Source organism: Mytilus galloprovincialis, chromosome 6 (genome assembly GCF_965363235.1).
Source record: "Mytilus galloprovincialis chromosome 6, xbMytGall1.hap1.1, whole genome shotgun sequence".
Taxonomy (NCBI): Eukaryota; Metazoa; Mollusca; class Bivalvia; order Mytilida; family Mytilidae; genus Mytilus; species Mytilus galloprovincialis.
This window is the reverse complement of record NC_134843.1, coordinates 18,308,035-18,326,695: the sequence shown is the minus strand read 5'-3', so window position 1 is coordinate 18,326,695 and position 18,661 is coordinate 18,308,035. Positions and strand designations below refer to the sequence as shown.

General features: G+C 31.2%; 1 protein-coding gene across 2 annotated transcripts in view; it reads left to right on the top strand.

Moving 5' to 3' along the window:
• LOC143079113 (uncharacterized) overlaps positions 1 to 18,300 on the top strand; it is an 82,429-nt gene extending 64,129 nt beyond the window's left edge. For both annotated transcript variants that reach the window (XM_076254299.1, XM_076254300.1), the window contains 5 exons: positions 9,753 to 9,897; positions 10,334 to 10,475; positions 12,030 to 12,098; positions 14,253 to 14,347; positions 15,389 to 18,300. In XM_076254299.1, coding sequence (XP_076110414.1) covers positions 9,753 to 9,897; positions 10,334 to 10,475; positions 12,030 to 12,098; positions 14,253 to 14,347; positions 15,389 to 15,429 — 492 coding nt within the window. In that variant the 3' untranslated portion in view covers positions 15,430 to 18,300. The remainder of the gene's footprint in view (positions 1 to 9,752; positions 9,898 to 10,333; positions 10,476 to 12,029; positions 12,099 to 14,252; positions 14,348 to 15,388) is intronic.
• The last annotated feature ends 361 nt before the right edge of the window (positions 18,301 to 18,661 follow it).

Genomic DNA, 18,661 nt, shown 5'->3' with positions numbered 1-18,661 from the left:
CAAATATGCACAAAGAAAGACAAAAATAATACTGAAGATATATTGTTTGTAAATCATAATTTCATAAAAACTTTTTTCTTCTAATAAAAAAACTATTTATTGTACGAGCTAAAACTTTTGTTTGTATTTACAGTTCATATGAGCAATACATCTTTTTTCTGTGTTCATTCTGTCAAAGTTAATATGTTCACGTGATGTTTTAAAAAGTTCATATCGGAAGTCTGTATATAAAAGACAGACCATTAAAACATGTATTTCGTTTTCCACACAGTTCGAACTACAAAATTTACAAAGTCTATCATTAAATGGTATCTGCGGTATGGAATATCGTTCCGTCTTAACGGCTAGCAAAGTTATGATTTCGCAGAAAAAAATATGAAGATGTTAAATAAAATTATTTAAACCTTTCTCACAGACTTTACCCAACGTGTACACTTTGATTACATTTTTGTGACTTTCGTCCTACTTATAAAAACATGTGCGACTTTTCCCTCAGCATACATGTAAATCATGGGATTCGTAGAAATACTACAAAGGACCTCCTTAGTGCACTAAGAACAAAATTGTACACTAATGACCTGATGGAAAGATACTATCACAACGGATATGGCATCTAGAAAAAGACTTTGTAAAAAATCATAAAATCAAATTTTATAATTATGTCATTTTTAATTAGAAAGTTATCTAAATTAATATTTTCTCGACACGTGCTTCAATCGGTTGATTGCCACCTTTAGTGTAATCAGTAGAAATTCATGTTCGCTCAACCCTGTCCCGTTTATAATCCGCTTGTATATACCGATTTTAACATGTATATGGTATTTCAAATTGTTCTCTTGGTTTTTTTTCGTTTGTTTGTTTCTGCCGTGTTTATTTTGTCTGGTAATTTTTTTTTACTTCTAAGGTAGTAGCGTCTTCTCAAATATTTTCAGTTTTTGGAAATGTTTATCCTTTTTTTTTTTTATTTTAAAAATACAAATAATTGTAAGGGAGTTACCATTTGATTTTTATGGGGGGGCTAGGATGAAAAATTTTGTCCTGCATTTTTTTTAGCTGTAATCTCTGTCCTGCCTTTTTATTTTTCACTCTGTTCGGTCCTGCCTTTTTTTTTTAGTTTATCCAGACTTTTTTTTACCTAAATTGTCGTCCTGATTTTTTTTTTTGCAAGTGTCTCATCCTGCCTTTTTTTTTTACTCAAAACTCCTGTCCTGCCTAATTTTTTCAAATTTCATCCTAGCCCTACCATAAAAATCAAATGGTAGCTCCCTAAACACTTCACGGAAAGGTGAGGTTTAATACTTGGTTGCTAAACGTCCAGTGGACTATACTTCACTTTTTTTCTGATGTCAGAAACCATGCCTCACCGCAAGGTTTTTAAAAGGATAGAACATAGGCAAATGCAAAAAGATTCTAATGACTATCTTTGCTGCCTAGGTCTCTATATAATGATTTATGTTTTATGGGATACTAAACTCCTGTTCTACAAAAACAAATATATTCAGTTTAAGTGAGGTTTTAGTCTGATCTAAGTTCTGATGTGATTTACTGAGAATGTTTCACTTATTTATAAGAGGCAGTACCAAACATGTTTATCTTTAACATGTGGTCAGGTTAAATACATATAGGGTTAAACACTTTCCTCGACATGTTTAGGAGAGGAACATATTTAGGGTACGAATTTGTTTACAAATGCATTACAAGTATAGATATGTGTAATTTGATGTTCAGGCCCCGTCTAAACACATTTTTAGACTGTAAATATGACTTATTTATTTCTTACAGCTACTTCAATTTCAACGTTTGTGGATAGGTGTTTCATTGACAGCCATACCACATCTCCTTTTGCTTATTTTTGTTGTATATATTTTTTTTCATTTTCCTTGTCTTTTAAAAAATATTCCATTATAAATTTTATTTGATGCCGAAAATAAGAATACGAAGAGTTATTTGTTAAATGCTATAACTAAGCGAAGTAAAACAACCATTACTAATTGTGTATAAGAGCATCATATATATTTATAAAAAAAAATCAAATACAAGCAGACATACCATTTGTGACACCAATTTCATTTATTTCCAAATCTTAAAATCTTATATTTCCACAGTTGTGCAGTTCTTTAGCGTCTCTTAATAATGACAGAACGGGCTTTAGAGTCATATGATTAAGTTAACTAAATTATTTAGTTCTCCCATGCACATTGTGAATTATATTTCTTACATCACTGCTTATTACATTATACAATAAAATGGTATTCATCTTCAATTGTTGAATAAAGATGAATTGTTAAAAAAAAAGCATTGACATCAGTTTTAAAGTTATCGTTCATAGAAGACAGTTATGATTTATATTCTCTTAAACGTAATATAGTATTTACCCCTTGGAGTTTTTCTATATTACTTCTGTAATCGAATTTGAAGAACCCCACGGACGCCACATACTCTCATATGTCTCTCAAGGTATAATAATAGTCTGTAAACTCTAGTGTTGTAAATAAGGAAATGAAATCGCAAAAGCTTTGTTTCTCACTTTGTATCTCAAAATTGGCTTCTTTAAATAAACAAAGAAGCTTGCATAGCAATTTCCTAAGAAACAAAATAAAACAAAGGCAAAGTAAACACAAAAATTTTGAATTGTGGTTCCATTTTACAGGCTTTCCCTGAATCGTTTATTCCTTCTATAGTTCCTGAGTGGAATAAACCTGATACAAAACATTGCAGTGTCAACTCTATATCTAAATTTGAGAAAGAATTGAAAACAAAAACCAATATCTTTTGGTAGGAAATTAAATATTAATTTTTAACGCAATTGCGATGCTCCGCTTTATTCTAAAACTATGAAATTTTTCCAGCTTATATTACAAATGACCTGTTTTGCAAATGTGTGTCAGATATTGTGGATCGGTACGTCTAAATAACAACACAGGACTTCCTGTACGAATAGGGACATAAAAAGTATACACAAGGCAAGTTATAGATATAGGAAGATGTGGTGTGAGTGTGAGATATAGGAAGATGTGGTATAGATATGCATTCGGCACTTTATTTATTTCAAAAAATATTCGTGTATTGAAAAATTTGTGTAAATTAATTAGAAATATCAATATAGACGTATGTTCTCCAGGTTGATCCCCAATCTCTCATTCTTGTTGCTCGTTTTGTGCAAACTTGTCATGCGCAAAATCTGTATGTTATTATATGTAAAAATATCGTTCCTTGTACCATTAAACTTGGTTTTATAAGAAATAAAGAATCATGGGCTTGATAGAAAATTTAATTTTTGATCTTATACTTTTTGTTTTGATAAAATCAATTCAATATTTGAGAAGCTATTTACAAAAAACGTTAAATACACTTTTCGTTTTGTTTCAACTTTATAATGAAACTCGTCCTCAATTTCACCTAATTTTACATAAAGTATATATAATAAATAAAATGTTCTCTTTAACTATTTTGCCATCTACCAATTTCAATAGACATTTTTTAATTGTGTTCAAAGTTCTAAATCTACAAAAGAATAACTATTTTTGTAACATTGAATACCAAAGAAAGCTTCGCATGTTAAACTGTTTTTTGGCATAATTGTTTTTATTCCCCCTTTTCTGAAACTCCTGATAGAATAGAACATCACAAAACAGCTTACACATGCACATTTGTTTAAAAAAATATTTTTCGCCATTAAAACTCATTCTTGTCCCGTATGACATTTCCTGAACGAGTGAAAATCTGAAATAATTATTTTATTAAGCTTATATCTTTATTGCGGTAGCCTATTATTGAAAAAGGGTATAATTTTAAATTTCATGAAGTAAGATTCATACCACCAGAGACATTCAATATACTAGTAAACAAAAGAAACGACACAAGGCAATACATTAATCATATAAAATAAAATTAGATACAAAAGCTTTGCTCATTGTGGGAAGCCGTAAGGTGAACTACATGTATAGTTGTTAATTTCTATGTCATTCGTCTCTTTGGCAATCATATCACATCTTCTTTTTTATATAAATTTGCGTTCATCAGCTTCATGTGGACCTTGGTGGAAAGCAATAGTTTGAAGTTGTCTCATTCACAATCGAACCCCATCTACTTTTTATTCTGTCCAAAACCGGGAATGATAGCTGCAATAGGCAGCGATTAAAAAACAACAGCTAAATCATCGTAGTGGCCATCTTAGTCTGTTAACTAATTTTCACGTTAGTAGGAATAGGGTGGGGGGGGGGGGGCTTTACTTTTTCAGCAAGGTTAAGTCGAAAGTCGAGCTGATGAAGTCAAGAGTGGACAATATTTCTGTGCTCAAGTCTACCCTTTGGGTTCGAAAAAAGGGATTAAGAGTAAATATTGATGAGACAACAACCCAACAACACAGACAATCAAGATATTGAAAGTTTTTTTTACAGTCTTTTGGGTTTTTTTTTTATTATAGAGAGATCCCTATACACCTTATCAAGCCAAACAAAAACGTTCCATGTATAAATAAAGTAAGGAGCTAATTTCATATTACCTGCTATTTAAAATATCACAAAAGGCACATACATATTTTGTGAAAAGTTTAACCATACCATTTTTATAATATCAATTCGTGGAAATCAAACCAAGTACATGAAATAAAAATCAGTACAAGGAAAATACTTCTCTATTTATTAACGATTTAGTAGATATATAATGAACGTTGAATATGCCTTATATCCAGACCTGTCCAGAGACAAATTCAAGTTCCAAATGTTATACTGAATATGAACCCTGTTCTAGACTGATAGTGTCGAGAAAGATTTTTAACGTGCTAGTTCACAAGGTAACACTCCGCATTTGGACATCATTTAGCCACTCGAGCATACCAGTCTTTTTTTACAGATATATCATGTAATGGAGGAGAGGTGTAATTAAATCATTAATTCCACTTGCATAGCGGAGGAACAGCAATTTTAAATGTTGACGTATTTGGATTGACCAGGCCGGGATTTGAACCCACGATTTCCCGCACTAAGTGCAAAAACATAATCAAGAGAAATCTGAAATATAGTATCATACCAAAAAAACTAAAGTGCTATAAATAATCCAATCTAAAAGAACTCTCCCTTTTATTTAAGCCATCAAAATACATTTAACCAGTTGATATTATTAAAAACTGTACTTGAAAAACGATGGTCGATTTAAGCATAGATTTCATGCACGGAAGACTTCTGCACATTTGGTACTCTTGCACAATTAATTGAGGCAGCTCTGTTTTTTATTCAATATATCCTCATTTTGCATTACCATTCCAAGTTCCATGTCCATTCTCTCAGTCGACCTTTTATATTTGCTATGAAAAGCCTACCTATTGTGTTCTCGTTATGAACATACATGTAATATTTGCCACAGGACGTAAAACAAACAACATTTATTAAACAGACTCATTAATAATTAATATCATGAAAACCATATACGAAGGCAAGATTTGCACAATCCTATAAAGTAATATTTCCATGTATCCGTTTCGATAATTATTGAAACTATAACGACCCTTTTCAGGGTTGCGTTCAATATCGAGCAGCTACGTAGTGCGACGTAAATTTATGACTATTGAACGAGAAGCTAGCTTAGCTGCTATTAATATCTATGTAGCAGCTAGGCTAGCCACCCGTTCAAAAGTCATAAATCTACATAGCCCTTTATAGCCGATAAGATATTGAACACAACCCAAGGTCGTGTTCAATATCGTAGCGGTTACGTAGATGGGTCGAGTTCAATATCGTAGCAGCTACGAAGTGCTACGTAGATTTTGACTATTGAATGTGTAGCTATAGACTAGTTGTTTCATAAATATTGATAGCAGCTACGTAGCCGCTACGTAGCTGCTACGATATTGAACCCAACCCTGGGACGCGTTCAATATCGTAGCAGCTACGTAGTGCTACGTAGATATTGACTATTGAACGTGTAGCTATAGACTAGTTATTACTTAGATTTTGATAGCAGCTACACAGTCGCTACGTAGCTGCTACGATATTGAACTGATCCCTGGTATCAATATCTATGTAGCAGCTAGGCTAAATACAAAGGTTGAGTTCAATATCGTAGTAGCTACGTAGTGATCAATATCTATGTAGCAACAATTGTTAACGTTTGTAAGATACCAACAAAACTGACGAATCCATCTTAGATGACAAAATTTAATCCTATGGGAGAAAAAATAATCCTATAGGATAAAGTTAATCCTAAGGGAAAACAAAATATCTTACAGGACAAAATTAATCCTAAGGGAGAGAAAAAAATCCGGTAGGAGAAAAAAATATCCCATGGGAGAAAAAACATCCCACAGGACAAAATAAATCCCTTAGGAGAAAAAAATATCCTAAGGGACATTAGTTTCTGTCAAAAAGTCTTTCATGATAATCCTATAGGATAAAAAAAATCCTATCGGATTTAACACTTTTTTTGAAATCCTACAGGATTTTAAATCCCATAGGATATTAATTTAATCCCATAGGAGATAAATTTTCCTATAGGATAAATAAATCCGATAGGATTTATATATCCCATAGGATATTTAAAATATCCTACGGGATTATGACTTTATCCTATAGGATTTCTCAAAATCCTGTAGGATTTTTAAAAATCCTATGGGAGAAAAAAATATCCTACAGGATTTTGTCACTGTTTTCGCTCCAGTTGCCGAACCGGGCGAGCCATATCAAATTTATTTTTGTATTGTGTTATTTATCCCCAGAGGTACATTATTGCCAAATTTGATGATTCTACGACAAAAAAAAGTGTGGTTCCAATTTGCACTTATGAGAAGTGCAAATTAATCCAAGAACATGTTTATAAAACTGTACTTTTCTATATAAATTGAATAGTTTATGTTTTATATGCCTCTAATTTGAAAGTCAATTAAAACACAGTCTCTGTATATATATGTCATATGTCTTCTGGAAAAGCCAAGTTATTCATCAGTTTCACTCCTTTATTTCATAGAATTTGGATTAAGCTTGATGGAGCAATATTTTACATGCAGATAAGCAGCATTTGATTGATGATACAAATAATGGAAAATATGGATAATATAGAAATGTATAGATGGAAAAACTTGATCAATGTTACAGAAACATTAGTTGATCATCGGCACAAACCAAATACATTTTTCGTAGATCCAATCTAATGGAGCTTGAATTATAAATAGCTTGCTGCAGGGCTTACAAATTGTATTGTGAGAAATGATATCATTAACATTTAGAATTCTCACTCTGTCAAAAGACAACTTGTATTGCCGAGGGATTAGAAATTATTTGGAATTTTCGGATTCATTTCTCAAGTCGCTGAGTGTTTGACATTTGCCATAGTTTGTGAAGTACATACTGGTAAATCCATTAGTCGACCGAGATCTATATTATTAAGACGACATAATGTTTTGACAGTAGTACAAGACACCAGATTCACAATTTTGGGAAAATGCAAACTTATTGAAGCCATCCAGTATAAAAATAAGGCAAGGTGGTACAATTGCCAATAAGTATGAAGAGACCAGAGACCAATGGATGAGATAAACTCATCATAGATACCAGGATTAAATTTTTATTTACGCAAGACGCATGTTTCGTCTACAAAAGAGTAATCAGTGAATGTATACAACTATGGCATTGTATGGCCTTCAACAATGGTTATAACCCATACACACTGTAAAATAAGACCCTGACAGTAACATAATGTAAAACAAATCAAAAGAGAAAAACATGCCTGATTTATGCTAAAAACAAACAAACAAATACTTATATAGTCTGAGGAAGGTTTAAACATGAATATGGCAGTGTAAAAGAACTCTGTTTTCAGAAAACTTGTTTTGCTGTACTGTGACTGTTAGAAAAATCATGAATTTTCACTACACCAAAAAAAAGTTCTATGTATGTCGGCTTGTAAGGATTACTGTAACAACATTATGTGCAATTACTTAAGAAATCAGATAGTAATTTAGCAAAATTGTCTTAAATCTATTGGTCTTTCATGACCTAGCTTCATTGTAAGTTATGAATGTAGAGAAGGGATAGATGAAGTAGAAAGGAAAATTTGATTCCCATAGGAAATTTTGTAATGTTGTTCTGAGAGCACTCTTCTGAATTGCCATTTAAAAGTTACAGAAAGTGAAATTTTTAGGAATGTAAGAGTCAGGATTATCCAAATCTTATAGTAATATTACATTTGGCTGTTTAATAGTAATTTGGCTAAAAGAAAACAAAATGGTCTGATAGAATAGTCAGTTTTAAAAGTATAAGAGAGAAAACTATTTAATATAGATTCTACCACTTAACTATATGCATAGGCTTTAGATAGATGAATTTTATTTTCAAATTTAACATAAAAGGTGGGATTTATAAAAAAAAATGATTATTGAGAGTGGATAAAATTAAAACTAACAAAGTATTATGAAAATATCTGCTGCTCCTTTCATGACTTTTGAAAACCTTCAATGTATGGATTTGTGACTGCAGTCTTTGATGGGAAATCACAAGTGATAATTTAATCAACTTTTGCTTCATGTTGTATACATTCCTGGGTCTGAACCAGTTTAAATGCATGGCGAATTAGGGAAAGCAAAAATTGAATTAGCCTATGACATGGCTGAACACTTTAGATTCATGCTGTGCTTTAATAGGTTTCTCTTTTACACTATGTGCTGCATTTATAACTCCTGATTGCTTATCTGAGATAAAGTTTGAAATATAACCATGCTAAATGACCATAAATGGCTAAATTATACTGGACTTGATGACCGTTTTTCCCAGCATGGAGATAATATTGCTATAAAATGTGGTAATTAGGTATAGATTGTGTTATATGACATGTAACTAAGCTAGGTAAACATACACTATAGACCAACCAAAAGATAGATAGGAGTATTTCTATGACAACCTCAGATCAAAATGAGCATGCTCTTTCATTAAGCCAGCTTTTCATTACTTTAAGGAGGGATGCATTTGGATATTCTAGGAGATAAATAGAATAGAAATCAATTTTGAGTCATTTTGAATAAAAAAAAAATAAGAAATTAGACTGCATTTTACTGATAAAACATGAAAGTCATTAACCATTTAAAAACAAAATGAATGTTTCATTAGAGGGAAGGATAATAAACAGCAAAAATCCAGAAACTTTTTTGCTGATGTTTTATTAAATGGTCAGGATAGGTTTCAAAAAATATCAAAAGTTATTAAAAATTGCATTTCAAATTTTGGTAGATATAGCATTATTTGTGCGCAGCTTTTCAGAAATTGTAATAATGGTCCTCATTATTGTGGTACATGTAGCAGAAATTGTAATAATGGTCATCATTATTGTGGTACATGTAGCAGAAATTGTAATAATGGTCCTCATTATTGTGGTACATGTAGCAGAAATTGTAATAATGGTCCTCATTATTGTGGTACATGTAGCAGAAATTGTAATAATGGTCCTCATTATTGTGGTACATGTAGCAGAAATTGTAATAATGGTCCTCATTATTGTGGTACATGTAGCAGAAATTGTAATAATGGTCCTCATTATTGTGGTACATGTAGCAGAAATTGTAATAATGGTCCTCATTATTGTGGTACATGTAGCAGAAACAAAGATTTTTCATATTATAAAGTATCTCACATTGCATTTAGTGTAAAGTTTGGGAGGTTTCGAGAAAGAATAGTCACAAAGATGGTTGCAGACCAACTATTCATCCATAATAATTTTATCAAGTATTTCATAGTTGTATTTTTATAATATTATGTATTTCGTTTCAGAGAGTACACAGTAAGATGGTCACAGAACAGATATTCTTCCGCCTTGTGCAATATTTTGCAGTGGTGCTATTTGAATGTAACGAGGCTGAAGATTTCTCCCCTGCTAAATCATTAATGAATATGTGTTTTACATTTTATTGTCAAAGTAAGTATCACAAAATAGTTAAAATAATGAGTAACTGTTTATAAATAATACATTGTATATTAAATTGGTCCAGTAAAATTTCAATATTTTCAAAGGATTCTGATACACATGTATTCTTTCAAATTATCTTATTTTGGGGAAAAAAAGAAAGAAAAAAGAAAGAAAGAAAGATAGTGGAATCATATATGCAGTAACATTGTAACCAAAGGTCATTTCCTGTTAATTTTATTATTTCCAGTTACAGTACAATTGATATAATGAACATTTATAAATGGTTTTCTTGTGTAACAATGTTGGGTTAGAATTACTGTCACTGACAAGTACCCCATATGTCTCTGTTTATTTTCTAAAAAATGTTTTTTTCTCACTTTTTATTTAAATATATTTGAAAGAGTTATAAACTTACTATTAATATCCATTTATATTTTTCCATTAGTACCTTGTGGTAAGAGTATTGAGAAGAATTTCTTGTATAGTTTCCTATGTGACCAGCCTATCTGGCAGTCGTTGCGGTTCTGGAATGCTGCTTACTTTGATGCTGTTCAGTGTGAGAGAGCAAGGCGACCAATGACAACAAGGTACAATGATATGTATGGTGAAACCTGCAAAAACTGCTTCCTATTATAAACTGAATAATTAAGTGGAAAAAATGGAATATTCTCCAGTAATTTTTTGGATGAAAAATTCAACACTTTATATCTAAAATGAACAGTATCTTTCAAAAAGGTCTAGTTTAATCAAAATTGTTTATACTTTTCAATTATGGTGAAATTTGTATATAGAACTTGTGGAAGATGATACGGGGAGCATATTATACATGTTCTGGACCATATGAGTATTTGGACCATACGCGTATGGTCATGACCATATGGGTATATACTCATATGGTCCGACCATACGCGTATGGTCCGACCGTACGCGTATGGTCGGGGTAATTAACATTCTGTTACAGTTTACTTTTAATACTTCTTAACTCTTCATATGGTATGACCGTTCATTAAAAAGACGCTATCATATAGGTAATTTTATAATTATTTTATAATAAAAAGATTAGCTAAAGAAAAAATAGAAGTTTCACAAAGTTAATTTTACTTAATTGTCAAAACTATGATAAACACATTTTATACCTTTGGTCATTACTGATGGTCATTACCGATTTGTTATTACGAGTGAATGGCACTATGAATATGTCGACTTAGAAATTAAATTTTAAAAATTTCTTTATCAACTGTTACACAAGAAGTCACTGGAAAGTAACATAGTTTATTTAAAATGTCTTGTGAATATGGTGTATTGCAGTCATTTTTAGGAAATTTGAGATCTAGAACTTTTTAAAAACACCATAGAAATCAAAATGGCCAAAGACCTCGGTTTCACTGTACGCAGCTGCAAAAAGGCTAGCTTTTCACTCGCAAACAAAAGGTGTACATGAAAAGGATCGTGCACAACCAAGACTTGCGAATGCAAAAAAGCCATGATACCGTGTGGAAGTACATGTCACCCAAGCCTACATGTAAGAACGTATCTAGAGATGAAAACTAACTATGGTATCAATATTTGATTTTTACGTAGTTTTTGAATTAACAAATTGTTATGTTACCATCATAGTGTTTTTAGATAAAGTTTTTGTATTATTGAAACGTTTATAATGTAATTTGAAATAAATACCTATATGGTCCAAATACTCATATGGTCCGGCCCGTTAAAAACCAAACGAGTATTATACTCATATGGTCCGACCATACGCGTACAGTCGGACCATACGCGTATGGTCAGACCATATGAGTATACCCATATGGTCATGACCATACGCGTATGGTCCAAATACTCATATGGTCCGGAACATACACACAACTGTACGTTATACATTGCTAAATATGGTAATTTGTTTTGAATGGGTTTGATGCTCTGAAAATGTACATGCAAGCACAGACCACATAAGATAGATTTTAAATGCAGCAATTGAAGTTGGTTTCTGTCAGTTTCACTAAAATGGAGATAACAATATTGTATTTTAAGCTCTAACAGCATCTCCAGTAAACTTAATTTGCAACCAACAAAGTACCAATTGATGTCATTGGAGCTTAAAATACAAAACAGTAAACTCCTAAATACTGTGTTTCTAATTATAGGAATGATGCAAGAGATGACCAAAAGGATGACAGACTATTTCAAGAAAATATAACATTTGGACAGTTAGGGTATGTTATGTAAATTGTTAATTCATTCTTTAAATGTTTTTATTTAAAAAAATGTAGTTTGAATAAAATTATGCAGTTACAAATACTGCAGTACAAGTGTAAATAGTATCCTTGCAGTTCCTTAGTATTTGTTTGATCAAACAGAACAATCAAAACAATTTTCATCATATTTTTCTCAGAAACCATGGATAAGATTTTTTTAAATTTGGTATTGAGCTTCATGTGAGCATGCTATAATATGCACATTCCTTGCTCATTAGCATCCTACCACCACATCAATACCAGGTCAAGAAAGTGTCATTTGAATGAGGAAGCACTGTAATTAGAATACTCCATGGTTCTATAATCCGTTTGATATTTTAAGTCTCTTTCATCATTGTCCGATGTAGCTTAATTTTGGTTTTTATGATATTCTCCATCAAACCACCTACTCAACACTTAATTGATGTAGGCATGGTTTTTTTTCGTGGCAATCTGCATTTTCCAAAAAAAAACTTGATATTTTATCATTTATTTACAAAGACCAATCACGCAAAAGTCCATTAAACATGAGTTTGAGAAAAAAATAAAATACGATTTGAACGTGAGTGAGAAAATCGTTTTGAATAGAATACAGCAATTAATCATTTTTATAGGAAATCATTATTTCTGTGTATTCATATCTGTCAGAACCAGGGGAAATACTTATTTTTACAGTCAATTTATTGTCTGAATTGATAATTAAAGTCTGTGCAATGTCAAAGTCAGATGCTCAAATGCTGTATTTTCATCTGTATTTGGATGATATATAAAGAGAAAAAATATAATTGTACTTGTAATAAATATTAACAACATAAACAGTCCATGTGATGAATAATTTTCCTATAACTAATCAATCCAAATGTTAATTTTATTAAATCTTTTTTGTATTAAAATCAATGTTTACTTCCGTGAAATGTTGAATTCAGGTGATAATTTTACTTCATTATATAGCTTCATGGAGTTCAACCAGTTTATTTTCCACACATGACATCCCTTGAAATGTAATTTTTGAATTCTTCGGCAATTTATGTAGCTAATTATCTTTATTTATTAACAACTTATGATTTGGCTTTCATGACACTTTGCTGTTGAGAATTAAATTATGGGATAAAAGTTGTTTTTATTTTGTTCTCTGATTTTTTTAAAAAAGATGACAATATAACAACAACCAATAAATGATGCTGACTCAAACAGAACACAATTGTTTGCAGCACTTGAACACTTTCTTATGCCATCTTGTTATTGTCCGTAAATTATTCTATAAACGGTTTCTGCCACGTACTGTACATGTAGGATACAGGGTACACTTTACACCTAATTACTTCTGAGGCAATGATTTTCAAATATTTAAAGCCCTGAGCAATTACAAACTTGTAAATATATATATTTTGTAAACAAAGTTCAAACTATATAGTCATGTTTAGGATGAAGTCCATTTCATTGAACTAGTACACATTTTTGTTAAGGGGCCAGTTGGAGCACATATCCTGGTGTGGGATTTTCTCGCTGTATTGAAGACCCATTGTGGCCTTCTGCTGTGTTTTGCTCTTTGGTCATACTGTTGTCTTTTTGATACATTCCCCATTTCCATTCTCAATTTTATGTAAGAACAAAGCCATCGCATGTGAAGATTGATTTAGGTCATCACTGAATGTGAAAATAAGGCTGAATATTACTACCTGTCAAACAGAGGATATTTGTTATTAAAAGAAAGCAGTGTTTAATATTGTATTTCTGTGGATAAACACATTTAATTAGAATGGCTTTGTCTCTTCGTTAAATCAACAGTTATTTGTGATAGTCTGGAAATAATTTGTTCAACATAGCCTCCAGAAGGTAGTCTTGATTATTTCCTGAGATCACAGCTGGAAATGGAATTGATTTAAAGATGACTATGTATGTTATTACATATATACAGTTCAAAAAGAACGCAAGTCTTGTGATCAGGAAGTTCTTCAACTTAAAATAAAAATATAACAGGTACTCTTAGTAGTCATAATCAACAAGGTTGGGATCTCAAAAATATTGCTTAACCTACATGAGCCAGTCCTTTTAAACATAGATTTGAAGGTTCACACTAGGCTTCTGCATTTTTTTCATTGCACAAAATGCACAGTAATAATTTTATTTCAGGACCTTTTCATCCAACATGCGATCATTTGGACTAGGGAAAGATTTATGCTTAGAATTCCTGAGAAAACAGTCTACTATAGGAAATTTAAAACCAGGTTAGTATCACTAGAGGCTAATATGGGAAAATCAAATGTGTTTAGCTTAAAGAATTTCACAGAAATAGGCATGTGAGTGTTGATCTAGGCATAATCAAAATATCTTTGTTCACAGTGTTACTGAACAAATTTAGTTATTGAATGATATTTTTACTTAATTCCTATCTTAGATAATTTTGGCATGCAGTCGAAACCTTATTTTTTGTTTTTAAGATTTTCTTTTACACCAAGAACCATCTTGAAATTTTGTTCGGTTAAATTCATCTACTCTATAGATCAGACAAGTCTAACACTACTTTGACAAATTGCACTTAGTACATTTGTATATTTTGAAGTTCACTATTTACTCCCATGAATCAATTTAGAGGTGGGGTTACATAATGTGTCAAGGAGACTCCACTTCGAAATATACCAGTACAAGAGTTGAATTTCTGAATTGGTCCATTAAATCTATTGAAGTATTAAGAATCGGCATTAACTCATTTATAAAAGGAACATTCATTTGAAATTGTTGACTTTTCCTAAAATCAACTATCCAATACCTATGTGGTATCAGTCATTGGTGAGAATCAGGAGCAATATTAGTTACATGCTTTTTTTCATGCCCTGTGCTGCTAAAAAAGGAGGACATTTTTTTCCTCTGTCCAAATGTTCCTAAATTGAAACAAACACAATGCTAATTCTCACCAAACACAGATCAATTTCGAATTTGGATAGCATCACTTTCACCCTCCTTGAGTTATGTCCCTTTATAATTTAGTTTGTCTAACCAAATACTTTGGACCTAATACAGAATGCTGATTACCATCATTCACAGATCAAGTTCAGTTAAGGTGGCGTAACTTAGATTGTTCTCAAGTTATGTCACTTTATTTAAGTAAAAAATTGTTGTATTTGCCTTTTTGTTATATTTACAAGCAAGGACATATGTGTATATGTGTCCCAAGGACACATTCTTTTAAACTTTTTATAAATTTTTGATTTCTGTCATAGAATCATACTTACAGTACAGTGTTGATTTTAATTTCATTTTTATTTCAGAGCAAATAAGAATGTTGAAAGACAATATAGAGAAATCATGACAAAAGATCTGAAATTTATGAGGAAAATACAAAATTATGTGGTGATACAAGTTACTCTATTTGGTGATACAAGTTACTCTATTTGGTGATACAAGTTACTCTATTTGGTGATAAAAGTTACTCTATTTGGTGATACAAGTTACTCTAACATTCCTTGAGTTTGATTGGTCAGCCAAATGTTTGCCAAGTGTACTTCCACTATATATATCTATGTTGTCATAGCACTATGGATCTTTCAAATGCTCTGTGTGCAGGAGGTTTTAGGACTTATTAGTCATACTCATATTCAGAAAAATGACATTTATACTGTTATTATTACATACATGTATGTTTCATTATGGTACATTATTTTGATTGGTTAATAGCAATCTTGCATCATTCTGAAATTAACCATCAATTCAAAATGAAGTGTAAAATTCATGATGACAGGAGCTTCCATATTAAATTGCACAGGTAAAAAAAGAAAAAATCATGTTGTTATAAGCCTAGCGAAAAACTAAATTATAACCACTGATTGCTTCTTTAAGAATGTACTTACATGACTTAGGTGAAATTTAAAAAATCAAGAATTTCGAAATTATACTATAAGTCAAAAGAGCTTTAATCAAGGAACAAAATAAGCTAATTATCTGCTCTATGGTCGGGTTGTTGTCTCTTTGACACATTCCCAATTTCCATTCTCAATTTTAATATTATGATAGGTTATTGAGCTCCTCTTCGAGATATTTTAGTTTTAAAAAATGGTGGGAAAAGGCTGACTCAGACTTTTACCTTAAATTTGCATTAATATTATTTGGATCTCAGATTAAAAGAAAATAAATTTAGAATCTGCTTAAATTTTGGTAAATGATCTTTAATGAGCTATAGAAGTCTTAAATGAAAAGAAAAATGGGTGTTATTGGGCAAAATATTTTACCCTGTATTGTAGGGGAAAAACAGGGAGTCAGAACATCTGACACAAATTTAAAAACCTTACCTAAGTTCATCCTTCAGAAATTTTATATGCATGGCCATAAAAGTGTTGAAGATGTGCACATTTTTAGTATGAGGCTCTTCAGCACTTCATATGAAAGTACTTTGTCAAAGCTTTTACACCCCAATAAATTTACAAAAGACATTCAATTATTAAATAACATATTGAACTCAAACTATTTACCACATTTTTTGTATTGCACTTTAAGGTTGTTTTTTGTTCCATACTTAGTAGACAAATTATTACTAATGCTAGAACTAGAGACATTATATATGTATCTTAGTCTGAGTCACAATGGATTTCACTTAATCAAACCTGACATGAAATTGAACATAATATAATAAGTCCTTCAAAACTGTCTTATAATCATTAGTGAATATAAACATACTAAAATACTTATGTCAACAGAGTAAAGATATTAAAACCCAGACCTAGCATTAATGTACAACAATCAATCCTCTAGATATTTGAGAGGACAAATGGAAATTCAGTTTAACCTGCAGATACACATTATACCTAAATATGAAAGGACAAATCTTATAACACCTCTGTCTGTAGGCATACATCTAACTTTGTTGGTTAGTTTTTCAACTGAAAACATTCACTGTGCAAATATTTGCTAAATGTAAGTATTCTTGGACTAAAACATTTATATATAGGTCTCAGTAATACTTTAATGTCGAGAATGGAAACGGCATGTGTTAAAGAGAACAATCCGACCAAAGTGCAGTCTTAGGCCACCAATGGGTCTTGGACACTGCAAGAAAATCCTGCATCTAGATGGTTACATATAATTTTCACATGAAAAAAATGCTATTGTTAAATAATACTAACAAGGAATACAGAGTATCACTTGCCTAAAATTACTATCATATTCTCACATGAAATGCTCAAGTTGCTATGGAATTAAATTGCAAATGAATGATAATTGTCAAGGTGTTTCATGCAATTATGATATACTGATGATTATCATTAACTATTGTCTGTAAAACTGAAATCCAGATGATATTATTAACTATTGTCTGTAAAACTGAAATCCAGATGATATCATTAACTAATAATTTGTCTTGAACTGAAATCCTGGTGATGATATCATTAACTATTGTCTGTTGAACTGAAATCCAGGTGATGATATCATTAACTATTGTCTGTTGAACTGAAATCCAGGTGATGATATCATTATTAACTATTGTCTGTTTAACTGAAATCCTATTGTTGATATGGAAATGATAACATGTTTATATAGTTATATAGTTGTAATAGTGCAATAATAATTTGTTTATGTGCAATATAGAATTTGCTGAAATTCACTTCATAGTTTTCATTAATTCATTCTTTCATTGAAGAACATGATACAGTCAATAGTAAGAAGTGTTTGTCGGCACACTTGTTGGCACACTCAATTAATTCACTTTTATTTGCATTTTTATGTAACCATAACTCTTAAACTTTCTGGAGGGCCGAGATGCATATTTTTCTCTTTATATTCATAACATTTGTTTACCAGTTCCTTGTCATAGGAATGTATATAAAGTGTCTTGATTAAGTGTGCCACCATTGTATGGCCATAGACTGTATAAATGTATGAACTTTTATTGATGTACATTATGTTTTTATACATATCTTGTAAAATTCAATATATAATAGTTTTGTTTTTTCATGCAGATGTTTATGAAATTAAAGATGGTGTATAACTTATGCCATATAAAGTTACATACATTGATTTGGATCAAGCATCACTGATGTGTCATTTGTAAATGAAATACTGTATGAAAAATTTAAATCCTGGTTACTATGAAGATTTATATACTGACTGCCACGGTTTGTTTTCTTATCATTATATTTTTTTTCCAAAAAAAAAGTATCTTTCTTCATTTGCAGTGGGTGAAGGGAGATAACTCTAATTGTTAGAACAAATCCAGATGAACTCTATAGGGGTAAATTCAGTAAAAAATCTCCCATTGACTTTAATGCTAATCTATGTGTGGAAATAAATTTATACCTGATTTACCTTTAGAAATTAAAAACTTTCATATATCATTCATGAAATTACAAATGTAGCCCTATCTTTTGCAACAATAAAATCATAGGGTCATGCGGCATTTTTGGGCATTCACATGGCCTTGTTTACAAACAATGTAGATTCGCACTGAATTTCTATACTGACCCCCATTACTTTTCAACCCTGTATGGAAAAAAAATAGTACATTCAGCATTTATTTTTTTATTTTTTTTCAACTCTAGTTTTGATCCATCTAC